The following is a 24,113-nucleotide window of genomic DNA, read 5'->3' as shown; positions in this document are numbered from 1 at the left end:
TTGAAACCGTTGTTGCCTTTATTTACTTTTTTCTCTCCCCCCACCTCCCCTTATTTATTTATTTTTTTTAAGTCTTGTTTTTCTTCTGTTTGTTTTGTTGGTCGGTAGTTTTTTTTTTGTGGTTTTTTTTATAGAAACACAAAGACTGAAGATTTTACTGGTCAAGAGGATTCTGGACTGAAGCAAGTACAACAAAGCTGATTAAATTATAGAACTTGCAAAGTAACCAGCATTTTATTAACACACGGTCTCTACATTCCTGACAAAAGAAGTTAAAGCCAACCAACGAAAGTTAAGAAGACAAGAACCAGACACAGGTCAAAAGACATAATTTATAGGTTGTGGCTATATCCACGGATCCGTGCCTCTAGTCCCCATGCTATATCCACGTTACTGACGTCATGTCCGCTCGGAACTACTCGGAATCGTTCGGAATCACTCGGCAGTTTAGTCGTAGCCTCGCGTTGGCACACTTGGCGCCATATTGTTGAGATGGAGGTGGAGGAAGAAACGATTAGTGTCGGCGAAACATTCAACTCTTTTGACAACCTACAAACCAAACTGAAAGCCTTTGAGGAGCGCACCCTTTGAGGAGCGCACTCATGTGCAACTTTCGAAACGTTCTTCGAGATCGATAGCACTTAGCAGCCCTCCGAAAGCGCGCTCCGAAAATTTTAAATATGGTGAATTAAAAATCATTGGAGTACTGTGGGGAGTTCTGACTAACGGCGTTCGGCCCATCAGCACCAATCTAGCGAATAGGGAAGACTAATGCATCATTCTTCATCTTCCGGTTGGTAGCCTTAGTCCACAAGTTGACAACGACAACACTCACTTTAAATAGAAAGCGTTTCAGCAAGCGACACAATTGCATCACACTGCATCAAAAATCACCGCAAACTAGGAAATGCAAATCCCGAATAAACATTTAAGTTTAGCTAACGAGGTACAAATTAAGGAGGGGAAACTGCTGCTGATCGATCTTTGGACGCTGTATACCACTCATGAAGTCTAACTTGTGATTAAAAGTGGAATTTTGACTTTGATATAAATTTGATAGCTGACGTCCTAGTAATGTCAGTGAAGTGCCGAACCGAAAGCAGGAAAATGTTGGCCGAGAGTAGCGTCCCTTGAGTGCGATGACGTCAGTCACGTGGATATATAGCATCGGGACTCGAAGCACGGACCCGTGGATATAGCGGGAGCATCTCGTTACTCCCCCGTATCGTTACTCCCCCGTATCGTTACTCCCCCGGCTTGTTACTAACCCAAACCCTAACCCAACCTTAACCCTAAAGCTGCGGTCATACATGCGACTCAGTCGTCGCGATTCAGTTGCGTGATTCAGTCTTTGGCCGATCGCACATCACATCGTAGACCATTGACCCGTCACACGATGAACGATAGACGAACGACTGACGAACGATAACTCCACGCGAGCGGGGCGGAAGTGACGTGTCACAGTGAACACGGCAAGCCCGCTTTGCGAGAGCAGACGCTAAATGTTCGAACGTCGCTCTACCTTTCTGAAAAATTCCTTTCAGCATTACGCCTTTGCAAGAAATAAAGTTCCCAGACAGCTGCAATTAATGTTTTCCGACCGCTGTACACGCCTAAAACGTCTCCTTTATATCTGAGTAAACAAGAAGAGCAAACGCTCGATCGAGTCACTTTCGCAGTTCTGAATATTATATGAGGCATCAGATGGACAGGAAGAAATTGCTATTCACAACACAATGAGTCACGTTCACATAAAATTTGAGCCCGGTCACTTTTATAGTTTCCGAGAAAAGCCCAACGTTAAGTTGTGTGTTGCCGAACAGAAAAGGCTAGTTATCTCCCTTGTTTTTCTGATAACGTTCGTAAAAGGCTACAGATGTAAATACTTTGATGTAAAGAATAATCCTACAAAGTTTCAATCACATCCGATGAACTTTGTCAAAGATATAAAATGTCTAATTTTTCCTTTGACGCTGACCTGTGACCTTGAAAAAGGTCAAAGGTCAACGAAACCATCGTTAAAGTGTAGAGGTCATTGGAGGTCACGACTAAACAAAATATGAGCCCGATCGCTTTGATAGTTTCCGAGAAAAGATATAAAATGTCTAATTTTTCCTTTGACGCTGACCTGTGACCTTGAAAAAGGTCAAAGGTCAACGAAACCATCGTTAAAGTGTAGAGGTCATTGGAGGTCACGACTAAACAAAATATGAGCCCGATCGCTTTGATAGTTTCCGAGAAAAGTCCAACGTTAAGGTGGTGTCTACGGACGGCCGGCCGGACGGCCGGCCGGACAGACTAACACTGACCGATTACATAGAGTCACTTTTTCTCAAGTGACTCAAAAACTGTTCTTCCAAAAAGTTTTGAATCGACGAAGAGACACTGTACGCCACTGTCCGCCATTATTTTACGTCACGGCGTCAAGGCCGCAGCAACGCGTTCTGATTGGCTCTGTTGGCTCTGCCCCTGCGATTGACCGACGACTGGATTGCAGGAATAGAACATGTTCTAAACCTCAAAGCTACGAGGGAATCGCATGAGACTGAGTCGCAGAGACTTGTCGTAGCTGTTTTCTACGACTGAGTCGGCTGTGTGACAGGGTAAATCGCGCGACTCAGTCGCATGTGTGACGGCCCTCTAAGGGGGAGTAACGAGCCGGGGGAGTAACGAGCTGATCTCGATATAGCCACAGCCTAATTTATAACACCTCTGACACACACACACACACACACACACACACACACACACACACACACACACACACACACAAAGAAAGAGAAACCTCTCCAAACAGATCTAGTTGAAGTATCGGTCTCTCATTGTAAGACTAAGACATAACCCCGATCCTTTGAGAAAACACTCACTGGTTTCGTGGGGTTACCTCACCCACCGTTATTTTTGTCAAGAAGTCAGGAAGCCGCCGGCCAAAGCCAACCAACAGTACAAACAAAGAAAAGGTATTCTGGAATCAGCCCCAGGTTTGGGGAGAGCTGGAGGGGGGATATGGAGAAGAGGTTAAAAGTTCATGTGCAGAAATGTGAATCAACATTTTGCAACAATCAATCACATCATGATCAATATATAGCACACAGACTTGCACATTACGTTTCATGAGCCTAGATTACAATGCAGTGACAAGAGTTTAGGCTCAGTCAGTAAAGGGAAGTAATGTTGTATCTGCAGTGTTGCGACCCATCTCGTCATCGGCGCTTTTCTGGAAATGACCTGCGCTTTGTTGGAATTCCAACAATGGCCGCCATTGTAGGAATTCCAACTTTGCGCTACGCGATTCTAGAAATGTACCGCGCGCATCGTGAGAATTCTGCTCTTTCTTAGAATGCGATGTAAAATGATACAAGTCATGATGGCCTATGATGATCCTTGTGTTTTAAAGTGATCAATGCTTAGTCTTGAAAAAGCAGATGCATTGTATAACGCACCAAACCAACCGAATTACAAAAAGCAAAAACACTTTTGATAACTTCGGCGGGCTGTAACAACACAGTTCAACGACCCATCCCACTCGACCAAAACGCACCAATTTTACGTAATTTTTCACGTTTCAGATCTTACATTTTACAACAACAAAAACACAACAAGAGTGTTCCGATATAACTTTTCACTGGTAACTATCGATTGTAATAATTTTTTACTCAGTCTTAACTGATTATATATATTAAACTCACACAGCCAGTCTCTCGGGGCTGCAGAGACAGCATTACGTCCCTTTACTGAGTAGGCTCTTGTCACTGCATGGTAATCTAGGCTCTTGAAACGTAATGTGCAAGTCTGTGCGCTATATTGATGTGATTGATTGTTCCAAAATGTTGATTCAAATTAAAGATGATTTCAGCCTGTTAATACAAACTAACACTCTACTCTGAGAAAAAAAAAATCATTGTGTTCAAAATAGATCAAGACAGCAGCAACTAGCTAGCTGCATGCGCTGAGTGTCACTGAGAGAATTGTTACACAGTGTACCCCCACACCCCCAATTGAAGACTTCCCCTGTATAAGACCTTGCTTTTTCATATATACCTTATTCATGACCTGTGAAAAGGGTATACTTTTTTGTGCCAGTCGAAGGGTTGCCATTTGTTGGAAATCAAATGAGGTTTTGGGAAATCCCGATTATTCCAACTCTGCCCCGGATTCTTACTTTGCGCCCAACATGCAGTCCAGAGAGACTGTGTGAGTTTAATATATAATCAATTAAGACTGAATAAAAATTATTACATCGATTGTTACCAGTGAGAAGTTATATCAGAACATTCTTGTTTTGTTGTTTTTGTTGTTGTAAAATGTAAGATCTGAAACTGTGACGTTAAAAATTACGTCAAATTGGTGCGTTTTGGTCGAGTGGGATGTGACGTTGATCTGTGTTGTTCCAGCCCGCCGAAGTTTTCAAGTGTTTTTGTTTTTTGTAATTCGGTTGGTTTGGTGCGTTATACATCTGCATTTTCGAGACTAAGCATTCATCATTTTAAAACGCAAGGATCATCATATGCCAACACGACTTGTATCATTTTACATCGCATTCTAAGAAAGAGCAGAATTCTCACTATGCGTGCGGTACATTTCTAGAATCGCGTAGCGCAAAGTTGGAATTCCTACAATGGCGGCCATTGTTGGAATTCCAACAAAGCGCAGGTCATTTCCGGAAAAGCGCCGATGATGAGATGGGGCGCAACAAGAACTATTAATTTTCCCCGAAAATTATTCATGATGTGACTCAGCTGGTGAAATGAACACCCCCGGGGGCTTTTTCAGGACTAAATCAAGTCACAAGCGTAAGTGCAAATTTGAACTGCATCACTGGGCACACTGAAAAAAAAAATCCCGTGATTCACAATGTCGTGAACAGCTCAATACCTGAATGAGTCTGACTCAACTTGCCTGGTGAAAATAGAAAACAAACTTGTTCATACAACATAGCTGGCCAGAGCTCTCAGTAAAAACTGTGTGATTCTTTTTTTGTTTTTGTTTTGAAGGGTGTGGTCTTTTCTTCTTTTTTGATGGTGGGGGGGAGGGGCTTGAAAATAGAGGAATATTTGTAGTTATCTAAAAAAAAAATTCCATCTAATGCAAGGTAGTTGTCTGTAAAATGTACTTGTCTTCCCGCTTTTTTCTTTTCTTTTCTTTTCTATCTTTCTTTCTAATCATTAACCCTGCTTCAGGCTGAAACTTTCCGTTTCCTTTAGTTTATTCACGCAGTGTCATCTCTAATATTTCTGCAAAATGAAACAAAGAAACAATAACATTAACAATACAACAATACCGGATGGGCGGAAACCATAATTTGTCAACACAAGCTAGCACAATCAATACTTGTCTGACATCTTAATTCATAGCCAGCCTACCGAGTTAAAGCAGGCAACCACCATCAGGTAGATGATAATTTCCTACTCTATCAAGACATCATTTTCCCTGAATGGATTTTCACCCCCAAGAACTCCCACAGCACTACGCCAGTGTATTACTTTCAGAGCTAAGAGGATTGAAGGGGGATCTAGTTCTCAACACAAACCCCTGGTAGACTAAATCGATAGATAAGGGCTGCAGAACGACATAAACCACAAAACAAGGTCACACTGGAGGCTTTCTAGCACAGTCGGATTCAATAAGAAAATGGGTGTGACCCACAAAGAGAACTTTGCAGATAAGTAGCTTGTCACCGTTGGAACAAAGGAGACAGACTCGGACTTAAACTGCTGTATAGTCTAATCAATAATAATATCTCTAGGGCCGTGTAACCTAGCACCATCATTTCCCTTTTTTTTTTAGAAGGTGGGGCCCCCATTGGGACTGGGAGATTCTCTTTTTTCATCACTTCTTTAATTTTCATTCCAGCAAATGTTTCCGCTTTCATTTATTCACAGACGTCAATCTGAACAGTAATGCTTCGCCTCAGCCAAGGAAATTAATCCCAGTCTTACATTTGTGCGGACATGAATGTCACAACAGAGTGTTCAACTCTGTATTCCCTATCACTTTATGGTTATGACCCCTGAAGTTGTCAATCACTCTTTTAAGTAGTTGTAGGGACTGAGCAAAATATTCCTTGTCACATTGTACACCAACTGTTGCTGACAACAAAGCTCAACACTGACAAGACTGCAGCCAATCAATCATGCCCATGACCCGACAAGGACACACGATAACACTTAAAAAACAAGGAAACTTTTATATATATTATATATAAATAATATACCACATAAAAAGTCTAAGCAACTAACGGTATCACAGCCTGAAACTTTATTTTGACTTAAATCCATTCGCGGAACACCCACAACCGGAACACCCACAATCGATGCCCTCTCCCAGTCCCAGGCCTCGAACCCACCCCCCCCCCCCCCCCCCCACTTTGTTATCATGGCATTCAATTCATGTCTGTTTGCCTCTTGATCTTATTTGACCCATTTCCCCCCACTGTCCATCCCCACCCTGCTCCCTATCTTTGCAACAATCACTTCAAATCAAAGGAGTCTTCAACAATAGTCAATAATGTGTTGTTTACATCAAGTAAAAATTCAAACAAGATCACACAAAAACATATATCCCCAGGAACACTACAGAATACCAATCATATTCAGAGGTTTCCGCAATAGCAGCTTCCCACACATCTCCTTGTTTACAGTTCTAACCTTAGGCCTAAAAAAAAAATAGGTGTGGTTACGGTAACCCGACCTACCCTATTTTTAGGGGCCGATCCTATAACTTTTTATTACATATGTCACAAACCAAAAAAACAAAACAAAAAAAACGAGTGCAAAAAACGCAATGAAAGCGAAAGCGCCCGTGTCGCACACTTATTTCCCTGTCAAGTAGGTTTAATTTGTACACATTAGAAAAAAAAGTTAAAAAAAAAAAAAGTGATTGCCTACCTACCTACCCTATTTTTTTTGGCTATGTTACCGTAACCACACCTATTTTTTTTTTTGGCCTTATGTTAAATACAGGATAGAACTATTGAAAGTTCAGTGGTACCTGCCATGAAAGGACACTCTTTGGATAGCCGAAAGTCCCCAATTTAAGACCCTCCCTAACCTCCCCTCTGTTAACAGTAACACCTTGCCTTTTCAGATTTTCTGTTCCCAACACAGATCATAAATTTACCTCCAATTTAAGACTCGGTTATAAAGCACTGATTTTTTTCATTTTTTTTAAAGGTCTTAAAAGGTGGGTTTCATGTTACACTATTCCTGTATTGAATTTGAAAGTAAAGTATACATTTCAACGAGCCAGTGAGACCCAGGTGCAGCTTTTTCAGTCTCCTCAGGACTGAGCCCTCCTTCCCTCCCGTCCTATTCTTTCCTTTTGTTCTTCACACACACACAGTCACACACACACACACACACACAGTCAGTCACACACACACACACACACACAAACAAGGAAGTCCTGACAGCAAAACTGCCAAACAGCTATTATACACACTACTAGTGACTGGCTCTGTTTCCACAGCAGTTTCTATTAAGAACATGGGTCAAAAGAAGAGGGGAAAACACCTACACTTATGGCAACCTACCAGGTTCTTTGGTCTTTTTTTCCTGTCCAGGATAATGAGCTTGTTTAGAGACATGGCAAAGAAAGTGTTTACAAGTCACAGCTTATTTAGTTGGTAGCCAAAACATGTTGTTTTTGTGGGTTTTTTCTTTCTTTTGTATGTTTCTTTTTGTTTCTTTCTTTTTTACCATCTTGTTCTTGCGGTGTGTTTCTTCTTGGAGCTTTTATTTTCTATTTTCTTTTGCTAAAACACAGAACAGAATACATGAAAATATGTTCTTATAAAAATTATAACAGATGTTTAAGCATTTCCATCCTCACATTCTGATTCAACAACAAAAATGTGTAGTACTAGTAGACGTGAATAGATACACATCATGCGTAACAAATTCTGATCACACGTCTCGCTCTCAATGTTAATTGTCAGAAATCTCTTTTTAATGTTACGTCCCATAGAGATACACTTTTTTTGTGTTAAAGTTTTATGCCATAACAGCTTGCATAAAACTCCTTTTTCAATTTCACTGTGTTGTGTTGTTTGCTTTTTTTGCGTGTGTGTGTTAGTTTCTTTGCTTGCTTGCTTATTTTCCTATGTGTTTGCTGTTGTTTCTTTATTTTGATATCTGTTGTGGGTTTTTTGTTTTGATGGTGATGACACCGGGGGTCCTTGGTTTGTGAGTTTGGGTTGTTTTCAGAGATTTTCTTGGGCTCAACTATGTCAAGCAGAGTACAGCCAGCTAGTGTTCAGCTAGTGTCTATCCATCTGTCAGTGTCTGATAATTACAAGCACAGAGAGGATTTCGATTATGAGAGTGTCAGACCTGCCATTTTTCTTCTTTGTATTGCCCACTGTTCTCCCAAATTGTGCATTTACCTTTATCAATTCAATACCTTACAAAGTTACATGTTACAGTAATACCAAGGCAATGAGCAATGCGCTCTCCCCTGTTTTCTCCTAAAATCGCAAAGTCTTCATTAGTTTTAATCAGAATAAAGATGAGATAGAAATGAGAAAAAAGCTCTTGCCCAAAAAGTATGGAGAAAATATGAAATAGTAATTTGAGTTTGATTAGAAACTAAATTGACATTCATTCATTTAAAACATTTTTGTGTGCCTCCTTTTTACTGATTTGTTTGTTCTTTTTCTAACCAGTCAGTCTATCCTACAACAAGAGGCGAAGCCTTCAAGGCTCACGTAAGAAATAGACAAACAGTAACACAAACTCAATCACCCCGTCACACATACACACACACACACACAGTAAGCATAGGTGACACTGTGCAAGAAAGCGAGACACTAGATCTAGATCTGTCTGTCTGCATGTAGCCTACTTACAGGGACACGACTAAGAGTAAGACTGAGTAATACCTAATATTCTGGACTCGCAACGAAATATGACAATGAACAACGCTTCGACCTAATGGTCTTCAACAGGTTAAAAAAAAAATGAAAACAACAATACAAATATCAAAACGACTTATCAGAGAAGATGATGTCCTCCAAGCGCAAAAGAAGGGGGAAAGGGAGATAAATCAAAAAGAAAAATGAGCAATGAAAAATGAAACCAAAACGAAACAAACCAGAATAATAACGCTTGAAGGGTCTGAAGTTGAGAGAGAGAGAGAGAGAGAGAGAGAGAGAGAGAGAGAGAGAGAGAGAGAGAGAGAGAGAGAGAGAGAGAGAGAGAGAGAGAGAGAGAGAGGAGAGAGAGAGAGAGAGATAAGAGAGAGAGAGAGAGAGGAGAGAGGAGAGAGAGGAGAGAGAGGAGAGAGAGGAGAGAGAGAGAGAGAGAGAGAGAGAGAGAGAGAGAGAGAGAGTCAACAATCTACGACACGACTGCCAACTAGTCTCGGCCCGCTCAAAAAACAATGACCGAGACTTTCAGTAATTCCTTCGCGTGACGTCTAACCCTCTTACGCCATAATGTGACGTCTTCAAATGACGAAATGTTAAAGTTTCTACCACAGACATACACACGCACAAACACACGCACAGACAGACAAAGTTACGATCGCATAGGCTACACTTCGTGAGCCAAAAACGTAATACTGTACAGTACCCACTGTGTAAATATGTTCCATTCGCCCGAACACACGAGCAGTTGAGCTTTCACAAAGTCAAATTTCAAAGTCCATAGATGAATCAGATTAAAATGATTTTCCTGCCTACCTGCGTTTACTTTCACCAAAGTAATTAACTGTCGATTTGAACTCTTATGCTTGAAATGGCTTTGAATTCTCACAAGTATATCCATCTAAGTCAAAGGTACCTTCATCCTTGACCTTCTTGGCATAAAATGTCCATGTGGCATGTATAATGACTGTACAAATGTATCAGTCCATCCAACTCCAAGTCAAAGGCTAACCTTCTTCGCTAGCTTTGTTGCCCTAGAATTTCCATGGACCAGTCAAACTAAGTCAAAGACTTACCTTCATCATTGGCTTTCTTCTGCATCTGCTTGACATCAGTGCACTCGGCGAGACTTTGCTGCAGAACCTGGTCCAAGAATTTCGCCTGAGGAGGGGTCAGCTTCTTCAGCAGAGAGTACAGCGCCACAGTCTGTTCACACTCGCTCCATTCTTTGAACCAAGTGGTCACCTGGCCGACTTGTTCACGAAAGTTGCTGTTAGCTTTCATAGTACTAGTAGTATTGTCACTTCCAGTCTACAGAATTCCGTTACGTCCCCATGGGAGACGAAGAAGTTTTGATTGTTTTTCTTTCCCCAAGTTCAAAATCAGAAATCTTGGTCCCTGTTCTGTATTAGAAATGGACCAAAACTTTTAAACTATTCAACTAACCACAGACTAAATTGCATTAATTAATGCATGACTACTTTCCTGATGCGTTTCAAGTTCTACATTTTCTTTAGCCACCCAGGCAGAGAATCACTGCACTTGAAGCCTCAAAGCTCTGCAGCCTTTAACCTTTGCAAGACTGAACTGCTGACGCTGGGAGTCCAAAGTCACAGACTTTTTTCTTCTTCTCCCTTTTGCTGGCAACGTTGCTAGAAGCAGCAGAAGATCAAGAACGTTCCTGAAGATGAACCCTGTCCAGAACTAGAGGAAGGCAAAGCTGTCCCTGACTCACTTACTGTTGAACTTGAAGAAGATTTCCACACCTGTGTGAACAAAGAGAAAGTCCATTAACAATAACTAAACATAGCAATCAACCGCGGGTGGAAATCAAGTCATTAAAATTATCCTGGCTTTGTAGGTTAGCAACTCGCTCCATGTAGCCACTAGGTGAGTTATGGTCCACCTTTCATAATTTCACTGTGGAGAATGCTAGTTGAGTACATACATCATTTACTACATGTACGTCACAACTTTGTGTTAAAACTTAAACAAATACTTGATTTCCACCTTGTGTAAACCACACAGATTTTTGTAAACCTGTCAACACACTTCTTGACTATCACAGGCCACAGACTGAAACATAATCTTCAACACTTTCATTTTCTGTCTGCAGTGTTGTTTGTTCTCTATGCGACATAAAAGTCAGTAAACCTTTAACATGACCCATACTGTCGCTCGACCCTGTCACTGTGTCACTCACTCACTGTCACTCGACTCACTGTCAGAGGTATCTTGAACTTTCCAAAAACGTTCCCCCAAAGAAAGCCAAAGTTTAGTGCCTGTAGGCTCTCACTATCTGTGTGTGCATTCAAGGCACCAAAAACACCCTTGTCAAACTTGTTCACTTGCTTTCAGAAAGCAGGGCCGCTTTATGAAGACACACCCAAACTCCCGTCTAATTGGAACATTTACAAAGCTTCTTTCAGCTTCAAGTTTCAACACACACTGAACTGTTTAGTATATAATATATATGCCACTCACCTAAAGTTAAAGCAAGTAATGACAGTGATACAATCACTTTAGCAGACAAGCACATAAACCTTTGAATTCTACTGTTCTACATCACTAAATGTTTAGTTTAACTTTTAACATTAAGTGTGAAAATGGTCTTCACCATGACCTGGACTCTCTACAACTTCTGTAACTTATGAATGTATTCTGTATGCGTACTGTTTCTTCATCAACTCCAGAGAATCCTACGTTGCATTCAAACTTACCAAGTAAAATTAGAACTTAGTTAGTTGTTGCTTTTTGGGTTCAGTGGACCATATAGGCCAAATCAGGACCCCTACCAAGTACAACTAAACAACAGAAGATCACAACACTGCAAAAGGGAAGTTACAATTTCTCAGTATAAAGCATTCAAGAAATATAGATATCTATAAGTATAACACTGAAAACCCCATGTATAACACTGAAAAACCCATGTGCAATACACTATTTTCCAGAAGGTTGTTTATACACACACGAACAGCACCTACAAAAGCAGATTCCTTATTAACAACAATGGGAAATTCAGCCCATTAAGTGTTTCTAAAACAGAATTCTTCTTACTGCCAGAGCAATAACAGACAAAATAGTTTCCACATGAGTGTATAGATCTCTTTGAATTCAAAAAAGCCATCTCTTATCATTTTAATTTCAGCAACTCAAATAAACTGATAGTGATACTGATGCTGATGGGGTCTATGTCGACCAAAAGAGTGGGATTCCCTGTAGGTGGAGTTCCTGGAGGGGGATTCCCTGTATACAGGGAATACCACAGGATTTAGTTCCTGTAGCGTGTCGCTGATATCGCTGAAAGTCATGTGATGCTTGGCGACATCGGTAGAACTTGATATTTTTCAATCCCCCGCCAGGAACTCCACCTACAGGGACTCCCACTCTTTTGGTCGACATAGACCCCATCAGCGATACTGATAGCTAGTAGTAGTATTGCCAGCTCCATCAAATTCATCACAATACATCTTTTTTTCATTTTCTCACTCAACAGTACTTCATCTACACCTTTCTTGACCTGGATCAAGAATAGACGTGAGCATGTGAATAACTCGAATACCAGGGTCTTGTTTTCTTGCAGCTGTCACAAAGCAACAAGACCTGAGTTGACTGTTCCTAAATCGAGACCGCAAACGTCACAGCAGTTCATAGCAGACGACATTAAGTGGAGTACAAGGTGTTCCGTTCGATGTTTTGTTTTAGACTTGAGTTTACTCTCATCACCGTAACCCGACCAATACCCATTAACAATTTATGAGGCAGCTTGCAGAATATAACACATACAGTCTAATTTTAGTCACAAGCCTTGCGTGTTTACCAAAGTTGGGCCGAGTCTCGTTAGACTTAGAGCAGTGTTTGGTGAAAGCGTACAGCAGGACAACAAAAGGCCTTGTTTACATTATTGTTTCTTGACACTCGCTCATAGTTTATTCGCTGAACTCGAAGTCAAAACGATATGTGTTCATGCAGGAAAAGGTCATCAGTAAGCTGCACTGAGGCTGGCAACACTAAGACAACGTTAGCCGTTCGTTAGCTAGTCAAAACGCAACAAGAGCAACACACAGGTCTCCGTCCATTTGTTATCGGACTTGTTCGTGACACACCAGTCGGGAACACAGTCGCGACCGATTTTGCTTCCCTATTCAAATCTAGCCCAGTTACCGACAAAGACCTATCGTCCCCTCGCAAAGATTTCTCCTCAGACTTACTTGGAGCATGTGGGAATCCGTCACAGTTCCATAAATCCATGGTTTCGTGGCGAAAAAGGTTATGGTTGCCTTCCTCTAGTTACGGTTCCACATGTTATCCAGTATCCTTTATGCTAATAATGACGTCATGTATGATGGCGGGCACTCGCCGCGCACGCGTGTCTCGCAACCAGCCGTCAGACCAAAACATCTCTCTCTCTCTCTCTTTCTCTCTCTGAACATAACAGGCTCATTATCAATGACGGGAAAAACCAGGCAGGGTAGGGCAATGCATGCTGGCATTGGTATTTTTGTGGCCACGTTATAATTGCAGACATTGTGGAATAATCGGGAAAAACTGATAGGCTCAGACTGATACGGGGACGAGTTAGCAACCAGTCGACTGTGAAACATCATCTCGGGGCAAAGAGTATGTGTCATTGTATGTGACAGGAACACACAAAACATTCTCAGGGTATCGGATAGGAACCACAGGCGCCAGAATCGTTCCGCCTTGTTTTTAATAACCTACTCAGTGTTATAGTTTCTGCTGATACATTATATGTTATCAACAAAGGACAAACAGTTGTTGTTGTTGTTAACAACTCCCGTCTTTTGCTTCTTCTCTAATATTTTTGTTGTAATAGTATTTAAAGTTTGTCACGTCACCCACCAGAGGTCGTGTACTGAGACTGACAATCAAGTTAATGGCCATTACATCATAAATGTCAGTGTTTTTTGATGATAAATCTTTTTACTCATGTGTCACGTACGTTACCTGGAGATGTACGAAAAAGACGACGCTAACAGCAAAACACGACAAAACAAAAATGTATCACAATTATGGTGACAAATTACTGGTCCTTAGACAGCAATACAGCTGTTGACATCTTTTGTATTCCCGCATTTACTTAATAAAAAAAAAACCTGGACATTACAAAAGTGTATGCCACGAATGACGAATGGTCGGTTGAAATCACGTTAGAAAACCTACATCATAATGACGCATGAAATTTAAGAGATCATAATTATGATGTCAGCCGGTGCAAATTGGCATAACAAAATGATAAAATGCTGTAAGTACAGCGAAACATAATACGTATCCTGCTATTTTTTGTTTAGGAGCAAATTTCCGGGCATTATATGCATGCGTGCGTTGGTTTGCCGTTCGCGGCAGCTGATCAATCTTTTAAGGAGCTTCCCGGCTCAGAAACTTTTCTCGGAAGATTTTTCTTCCAAGTCCGTCGCGGCGAGTCAAAAAATGCTACAATTGTTTTTTGTCGTTATCTCTGTCGGTCCGTAGGTCCTACATGCCGCCGACGTCCGGTAGATTGATTGGCTCACAAAACTTCCAAAGTAAGGGGATTTTTGCATCAAATGTACGGTATTAATGGCAATTAGTGAGCCTATTTTTAGGGAAGTTTGTTTGCTAGCAAAGTGTATCATCACCACAGGGGCCAGAAGCAAACTAGTTGAACACAAGCATCAGAGATGACGACCATAACCATTACTGGGTCCGCAGAACAAAGTGGCTAAATCACCAGTGTTTCAACAGACATACTAACTACTATGACAGGAGCATAGCTGTACCTATACCACAAGGAGTGTTGGCCAAACTAACTCCACCCATAGAGGACAGGAGCAATGTTGTTGGCCATTCTTACTTAATCAGTCGAGGACAGGAACCTACTACGCTATACCATACCACAAGGGGTGTCTCATAGATATACCCATTTCTCAGGGTCGTTGGCCATACTAACTCCACCCATAGAGGACAGGAACATAGACTGAAATACCCATACCACAAGGGGCTTTGACCATACTTACTTCACCCATATAGGACAAGAGAATAGCAAAACCCATACAACAAGGGGCGTTGGCCATACTAACTCAACCCACAGAAGGCACGGGTATAGCAATACCCATACCACAAGAGGCGTTGGCCATACTAACCCATTCCACAAGGGGTGTTGGCCATACTGACTAACTCAACCCACAGAGGGCACGGGTATAGCAATACCCATACCACAAGGGGCGTTGGCCATACTAACTCAACCCACAGAGGGCACGGGTATAGCAATACCCATACCACAAGGGGTGTTGGCTATACTTACTCAGTGGACCACCCATATAAGACAGGTATACATAGCTATACCCATACCACAAGGGGTTTTGGCCATACTTTCTTTCTTTTCTTTATTTGGTGTTTAACGTCGTTTTCAACCACGAAGGGTTATATCGCGACGGGGAAAGGGGGAAGATGGGATAGAGCCACTTGTCAATTGTTTCTTGTTCACAAAAGCACTAATCAAAAATTTGCTCCAGGGGCTTGCAACGTAGTACAATATATTACCTTACTGGGAGAATGCAAGTTTCCAGTACAAAGGACTTAACATTTCTTACATACTGCTTGACTAAAATCTTTACAAAAATTGACTATATTCTATACAAGAAACACTTAACAAGGGTAAAAGGAGAAACAGAATCCGTTAGTCGCCTCTTACGACATGCCGCTGGGGAGCATCGGGTAAATTCTTTCTCGTCCCAACCAATATGGGACTCCCCCTAACCCGCGGGGGGTTTTGGCCATACTAACACCAACCATAGAGGACAGGTGCATAGCTAATACCCATACCACAAGGGGTTTGGGCCATAATAACACCAACCCGCATAGAGGATTGGAGCATAGCAATACCCGTACCACAAGGGGTTTGGGCCATAGGCTAACACCAACCATATTTATTTTGATTTATATTATTTTATTGTATGCAATTTATATCGCGCACATATCTCAACCACGGATTCAAGGCGCAGGGATTTATTTATGCCCTGTGAGATGGAATTTTGTACACAATATATCACGCATTCACATCGGCCAGCAAACCTCAAGCCTATTAGAGCGAGCATTCACCTTTCACGGCCTATTATTCCAAGTCACACGGGTATTTGGTGGACATTTTTATCTATGCCTATACAATTTTGCCAGGAAAGACCCTTTTGTCAATCGTGGGATCTTTAACGTGCACACCCCAATGAAGTGTACACGAAGGGACCTCGGTTTTTCGTCTCATCCGAAAGACTAGCACTGGAACCCACCACCTAGGTTAGGAAAGGGGGGAAAAAATTGCTAACGCCCTGACCCAGGGTCGAACTCGCAACCTCTCTCTTCCGAGGCAAGTGCGTTTACCACTTTGCCACCCAGACCACATAGAGCACAAGTGCATAGCTATACCCATACCACAAGGGGTTTGGGCCATACTAACACCAACCATAGAGGACAGGTGCATAGCTATACCCATACCACAAGGGGTTTGGGCCATAATAACACCAACCCGCATAGAGGATTGGAGCATAGCAATACCCGTACCACAAGGGACGTTGGCCATACTAACACCAACCATAGAGGACAGGAGCATAGCTATACCCGTATCACAAGGGACGTTGGCCAAACTAACTCCACCCATAGAGGACAGGAGCATAGCTATACCCATACCACAAGGGACGTTGGCCAAACTAACTCCACCCATAGAGGACAGGAGCATAGTTTTACCTATACTGCAAGGGACGTTGGCCATACTAACACCAACCAAAGAGGACAGGAGCATAGCTATACCCATACCACAAGGGGTTTGGGCCATACTAACACCAACCCGCATAGAGGATTGGAGCAAAGCAATACCCGTACCACAAGGGACGTTGGCCATACTAACACCAACCATAGAGGACAGGAGCATAGCTATACCCATACCACAAGGGACGTTGGCCAAACTAACTCCATCCATAGAGGACAGGTGCATAGTTTTACCTATACCACAAGGGACGTTGGCCATATGAACTCCACCTATAGAGGACAGGAGCATATAGCTATACCTTTACTACAAGGGGCGTCTGTCATACTTACTCCACCCATAGAGGACAGAAGCATAGCTATACCCATACCACAAGGGGTATTGGCCATTCTAACTTAATCAGTGGAGTACAGGAACCTTCTGCGCAATACCATACCGGAAGGGGTGTTGGCCACACTAGCTCAACCCATATAGGACAGGAGCATAGCTATATATATCCATATACCACAAGGGGTGTTGGCCACACAAACTCCATCCATAGAGGACATGATTACAGCTATTCCCGTTCCACAGGGGCGTTGGCCATATTAATTAATAACTTAATTCAAAGCTACCATTCTAACAGGGGCGGTGTCCATCATGACAAGTGATCCAACCACCCCTTAGATAAGAGCTGTGTTTATGACCACACCGTCCGTAGAGGGGACGGGAACAACCACCCATTCACAACAACAAGTCGCGAAAGGCGAAATTACTACATTTAGTCAAGCTGTGGAACTCACAGAATGAAACTGAACGCACTGCGTTTTTTCACAATGACCGTAGTCCGCCGCTAGTGCAAAAGGCAGTGAAAGTGACGAGCCTGTTTAGCGCGGTAGCGGTTGCACTGTGCTGCATAGCACGCTTTACTGTACCTCTCTTCGTTTTAACTTTCTGAGCGTGTTTTTAATCCAAACATATCATATCTATATGTTTTTGGAATCAGGAACCGACAAGGACTAAGATGAAATTGTTTTTAAAACGATTTCGGAAATTTAATTTTAATCATAATTTTTATATATTTTTAATTTTCAGAGCTTGTTTTTAATCCGAATATAACATATTTATATGTTTTTGGAATCAGAACATGATAAAGAATAAAATAAAAGTAAGTTTTGGATCATTTTATAAAAAAATAATTTTAATTACAATTTTCAGATTTTTAATGATCAAAGTCATTAATTAATTTTTAAGCCTCCATGCTGAAATGCAATACCGAAGTCCGGCCTTCGTCGAAGATTGCTTGGCCAAAATTTCAATCAATTTGATTGAAAAACAAGTCGCGTAAGGCGAAATTACTACATTTAGTCAAGCTGTGGAACTCACAGAATGAAACTGAACGTAGTCCGCCGCTAGTGCAAAAGGCAGTGAAAGTGACGAGCCTGTTTGGCGCGGTAGCGATTGCGCTGTGCTTCATAGCACGCTTTACTGTACCTCTCTTCGTTTTAACTTTCTGAGCGTGTTTTTAATCCAAACATATCATATCTATATGTTTTTGGAATCAGGAACCGACAAGGAATAAGATGAAATAGTTTTTAAAACGATTTCGGAAATTTAATTTTGATCATAATTTTTATATTTTTAATTTTCAGAGCTTGTTTTTAATCCAAATATAACATATGTATATGTTTTTGGAATCAGAAAATGACGAACAATAAGATGAAATTGTTTTTGGATCGTTTAATAAAAAAATAATTTTAATTACAAGTTTCCGATTTTTAATGACCAAACTCACTCATTAGTTTTTAAGCCACCAAGCTGAAATGCAATACCAAACCCCGGCCTTCGTCGAAGATTGCTTTGCCAAAATTTCAATCAATTTAATTAGTCAATTTAATTTCGCTCTAGCTTCATCCCCCATGCTGTACTGACAACTCCTGTAGTGAAGACGTTGTAATATACTGTAGTTATAGGATTGGGGGGGGGGGGGGGTTCTTTTGTTACTTAGTCCTTTCACTGCATTCCATTACTGTTCTCAAAACTTGTGGTAGTGGAAATATGTGCAATGTGGAATGGTCCTTAATTTTTAGGTGCTGGAGTAGTTCTGTGATGGTAGTAGTTTTGTGCAATGCGACTCTAAGTTCAGGTGCTTGAGTAGATCTGTGATAGTCTGTTAATACTGTTGTTTTAAACTGTCTAGATCATGATTATATAATTTTATGTGATGATCTGACTAAATGATAATAATTACATGTACTACTTACTTTTAAATGGATTATAAATTTTAGGTATTGTTCTAGTATTCACTAATGTTGTATTGAAATTACTGGCACCCCTTTTAAACTGATATGGTTTTTACGTTTACAAGGCGACGATGTGAATTTGTGATGTAGATATGTGGCTGGTTATGTGTGAGAATGTAAATAATTGTGTGTGTGTGTGTGTGTGTGTGTGTGTGTGTGTGTGTGTGTGTGTGTGTGTGTGTGTGTGTGTGTGTGTGTGTGTGTGTGTGTGTGTGTGTGAGTTGTGTCTGTGTGTGCATGACAGTGTAATGTACGTATGTATGCATGCATGGTGATGTGTGTCTGCATATGTGTCTGGTTGGTTTTTATTTTATTTTTACCGTGCCGTGCCAAGATGAAATCCTTTTGCAAAATTGGTGAATAAATATCTTGTATCTTGTATCTATCTTGTATTGAAAAATGACCGTGTGACAGTGCCGCCTCAACTTTTACAAAAAGCCGGATATGACGTCATCAAAGCTATTTATCGAAAAAATGAAAAAAATATCCGGGGATATCATACCCAGGAACTCTCATGTCAAATTTCATAAAGATCGGTCCATTAGTTTAGTCTGAATCGCTCTGCACACACAGACAGACAGACAGACATACACACACACACACACACACACACACACACACACACACACACACACACACACACACAGACATACACCACGACCCTCGTCTGGATTCCCCCCTCTATCATCTATGTTAAAACATTTAGTCAAAACTTGACTAAATGTAATGAAGGTGTGACAGTGCCGCCTCAACTTTTACAAAAAGCCGGATATGACGTCATAAAAGACATTTATCGAAAAAAGGAAAAATACGTCTGGGGATATCATACCCAGGAACTCTCATGTAAATTTTCATAAAGATCGGTCCAGTAGTTTACTCTGAATCGCTCTACACACACACACGCACAGACACACACACACACACACACACACACACACACACACACACACACACACACACACACATACACCACGACCCTCGTCTCGATTCCCCCTCTATGTTAAAACATTTAGTCAAAACTTGACTAAATGTAAAAAGGCTGTGTTCATAACCGCTCACTCCATGATTGTAAGGAGAGGAGATGGGCCTTAACTACCCATTTCAAACTCGCGATGTCCATATGCCTACTCAATTCATAGAGGGGCGTGACATAACGGCCTATTTCATTGATGCGATGTCCCACATGTGGCTCCTGTCCCACATGTGGTGATTTTTGTCCTTACGGTAATTAATTGTCTTATGTAGGTTGTACATTTAATTGTTCTATTCTAATGTTCTTTTGTAAAGGGCCTAGAGCCATAGGTTAGGCACTTAAAAATGTCCAGTTATTATTATTATGTATTAACTATAAAGGGGGAGAGGGCGCTGGGATGGGGATGGGTACTTAATCCAAACGGGCTGAGCTCACAACCACTTCGTTTTAACATTAGAGGCAAGAGGAATGGGGTTGGAGGTCCGCCTTTTTTTTTTTTTTTACTGTACATATATATATATATATATATGGCGAAGGGTAAAAGATAGCATACGTTACGTAAGGTAATTTCGTAGAGTCCTTGGGGTTTGAATGGAAACTTTAATAGGTTTTTTTTTCCGTGAAGTCCGCGAAGAAAGCATGCAAGCTCTGATACCGCGGCTATAGCTTTTTTTATTAACATAAAAATATAATACAATATCTACCACGTCAGTCTTAATGTCAATGAATAAAAACACGAGCAGCATTTTAAGTTGCGGTCAGTAACCGAGAATAACCGTAGGTGAACGCTGGGGATGCTGGAACCAAATTAAATGAATTCCGATTATTAGCCTCGCCGTCAGTGAGCTCTATATATTAATAAACTAGATGAATACCCGCTTCGCCGAGTACGGCTTCGCCGGGAAGAAGTTGAACCGAATACCCGGCTGTGCCGGGGACCCGGCTTTGCCGGGTGTACGGCGGCTTTGCCGGCGCACCGCACGAAGGAAGGGAGATAAACGCGCAAAACACTGGAGAAGAGTAATACCCGGCTTCGCCGACAGTGACCTTCTAAAAATAGTATAACGGGAATATGGATTGAGCGTTGTCGACAGTGACCTTCTAAAAATAGAAACGGGAATATGGATTGAATTTGACGCCACACGAAGGAAGGGAGATAAACGCTGAAAACACTGGAGAAGATAAGGAAGAGTTACTGGGAATGGATCCAGAGAAAAACCAAAATCGGTTCAGCGCTGCGCGCTGAGAGCACGTGTTGAAATATCTCATCGACCAGGTTGTGTCCCGGGTGTACCTGAATATGGCCACCAAATTTGAAACAGATCCATCGAGAACCTTGGCCGTGCATCGCGAACACACACACACACACACACACACACACACACACACACACGTCGTATATAGATAGAAGCTCAAATAATGTCTTTTTCGTGATACATTCTCGTAATGTGCGACCGAACTGAACCGGCCGCATGGCAATAAGGGCAACACGAGCTGGTTATTTCTGGAACCATCAAAGCACGATTATGCTCCATCATGCCTCAGGTTTTCGCCTTCATTTCAAGACACGGAAGAGACACTGAGAAATATAGTGGCTCGCGGCGAGCACGTGCGAGCTCTAATGATGTTAGCCAACCAACGGAAAGTAAAAATAGGTGAATCACACACACAAACACACACTGATCTCGCTTTTGGCCCGTAGACTCTGGCTAATAAATAGACTTAATCATTCTGTACATGTATCAGTTTTGTCGTATATATCGTGACTGAACTTTCCGGGTCAGTTTCGTGACTGGTCTGCTGTCTCTGTCTCTCACTCTCTGTCTGTCTCTGTCTCTGTCTCTGTCTCTCTCTGTCTCTCTCTCTCTCTCTCTCTCTCTCTCTCTCTCTCTCTCTCTCTCTCTCTCTCTCTCTCTCTCTCTCTCTCTCTCTCTCTCTATGTCTGGCAATAAACACATGCTCTCTCTCACCCGCGTAACTTTCTTTCTCGCACCGACTCTCTCTTTTTCTCGCCCTATCCCCCCCCCCCTCTCTCTCTCTCTCTCTCTCTCTCTCTCTCTCTCTCTCTCTCTCTCTCTCTCTCTCTCTCTCTCTCTCTCTCTCTCTCTCTCTAAACTTAAACTAAAGGATAACTGGTATAGGCCTAATTGTCTAATTTTGGCCATGCAATAACATTGTAGAGAATTTTTGTGCGCGACCAGTGTTAATATCATGAGCCATTTTCAAGTTACTTAAAAATGTTGATATATATCTTTCCTTGGGTGTGGAGGTTTTATATTTGCCCTTTTTGAACACAATTTAAATATTTTCGGCCTGCATAATTATGGTTTAAACAGTACTTTATTCAGATACAAGTTCACAAAGCCATGGAATGTATAATACAAGAAATTCCTCCGAGGTAGGAAAAACACCCCCGTCCTTACCATTCTCACTGCCACCAACTGAGAAGGTTATTTCCCTTTGACCATTAATATGTCCCTCTATAAGTCCTTGTAGAATCTTAATCCACCAATAACTCCCTAACCGTGTGTTTGACTGGTCCCAATTTTTGTAAGGACCGTCTCAGGAATGTATAGAACCTGTTCACCAAGTTTGGTGACGATCGGTCCGTTCATTCTTGAGATCTATATGCGAACACAAACACACAAACAAACAAACTAACAAACAAACACATCGACCGAATCCTATACACACCCCTATACCGGGGGTGTAATAATACAGGAGCACAACAAGATATAAACTTATGAATGTGCTCTTACGGACACAAAATAATAAAGTGGCGGACGATACTGTAAATTCATAATTCAACCAATCAAAACAACAACAATAAGAACAACAACAACAAATCTTCAACAACAACAGCACAGAAGCACCAAAAATGAAGGACATAAAGAGAGAGGAAAAAAAAGAGGGAGAGAGAGCGAGAGAGAGAGGGGGGGGGGGGGAGAGAGAGAGAGAGAGAGAGAGTGCATATTTTCGGCCTGTATATTTCTCGACGAATCAGTGGCCGGTCAGTGCGCAAGGCATGACGGTCAAACACCACAAACCATTTGATGAGTGCAAAGTTAGATTTTGACATCTAAATTCAAAACCCCATCGATAAGGAATCGATTAAGCGGCTCGTTAAAGGGGGGGGGGGGGGGTGGGAGGGGGGTATTTGATGAGTGCAAACGTGTGCTTAGATTTTGACATCATGTACCAAAACCCAATTGACAACTGATTAAACGCTTGGCAAATAGGGAAATATTTTCAAGTGTCCTTTTGATAATAATTATGCAGTCACACGAGATTCATTTTTCTCGTCAGAAGACATTAGCTTTTTCTTTTATCCTCATGCACTGTTCAATGCCCATTGCGAGCGCGTTTGTGTTCAAAACATTCGAACACATCTTAAACTGAGGAGAGACCATGTTTATTGTTTCTTGTAGAAACAAGAAGTTGGTGTCCTTTTCGGTGCAATGTTTATGCCACGTGCAGACTAATTATGAAGGCAAACCAAAAAATAGTTCAACAACATCAACTAAAACTGTGAGCGCCGTGTCTGATTAAAAAACATTGACAAACATTTTTGGCCTAACAGGCAAAATAATTAATGAGGTCAAATCAAATTTGAATTTTGTACGTGACAAAACGCACTAGAAGCTAGTTGGCCTACTCACCGTTTCACGTTCCTGTCGAGAATTTCCAAAGGACACTTCACGCTTAAGAATCTACAACTACACGCAATCTTGTCAAAAGTCTTTAGGGACGCAACAATAGATATAATTTATGCGGTCGTTATTGCGTACTATGTACCCACGTGCTGGAAAACTTGGATTAATCAAAACAAAGTGGCAATTTCTGATTCTGTCCTTCGAGCATTGCCGTACACAGTGCAATATGTTTTGAGAGGGCTATTATGAAACGATTTTACGTAATTATACATCTGGGTTTTGTTTTTCGAAAATCAACTTAAAACAGTTGGTTGTTGTTGTGGTTGTTGTTGTTGAAACAGTTGGTTGTTGTTGTTGTTGTTGTTGCTGTTTTTTTTTATAGGTGGTAGTGTTGATGATGTGAAAGCGCAATCAGTAGGCTAACTATCTGTTTCAGTCTTTGCTCAGTCGTTGATTTGTTTTCTACTAGGACGAAGTTTTTATTTGAATAATGTGGATAACGGTCGTAATCGCATCGACGCCTGGAAAACATACCACGAAGAAGCTGCTATATGAATGGTTATGCAAATAGTAAGTATATGTG

The 24,113-nt window shown here is 41.4% G+C and overlaps 1 protein-coding gene across 2 annotated transcripts in view; it reads right to left on the bottom strand.

Annotated features, from left to right (window-relative positions):
- The window catches only part of LOC138953829 (protein Smaug homolog 1-like), a 60,997-nt gene extending 37,366 nt beyond the window's left edge, over positions 1-23,631 (bottom strand). Inside the window, exons 1-2 of one of the 2 annotated variants that reach the window (XM_070325775.1) lie at positions 23,537-23,631; positions 9,940-10,629 (exon numbers count right to left, since the gene is read on the bottom strand). In XM_070325775.1, the coding sequence (XP_070181876.1) occupies positions 9,940-10,147 (208 nt within the window). In that variant the 5' untranslated portion in view covers positions 10,148-10,629; positions 23,537-23,631. Of the gene's footprint in view, positions 1-9,939; positions 10,630-13,074; positions 13,189-23,536 lie in introns of those variants that run through there. The other variant, XM_070325774.1, reaches the window with a different exon arrangement.
- Positions 23,632-24,113: the final 482 nt, after the last annotated feature.

The sequence above is a fragment of the Littorina saxatilis genome, linkage group LG17 (genome assembly GCF_037325665.1).
Source record: "Littorina saxatilis isolate snail1 linkage group LG17, US_GU_Lsax_2.0, whole genome shotgun sequence".
Taxonomy (NCBI): Eukaryota; Metazoa; Mollusca; class Gastropoda; order Littorinimorpha; family Littorinidae; genus Littorina; species Littorina saxatilis.
The sequence above is the reverse complement of the archived record's forward strand: the minus strand, read 5'-3'. Positions and strand labels throughout refer to the sequence as shown.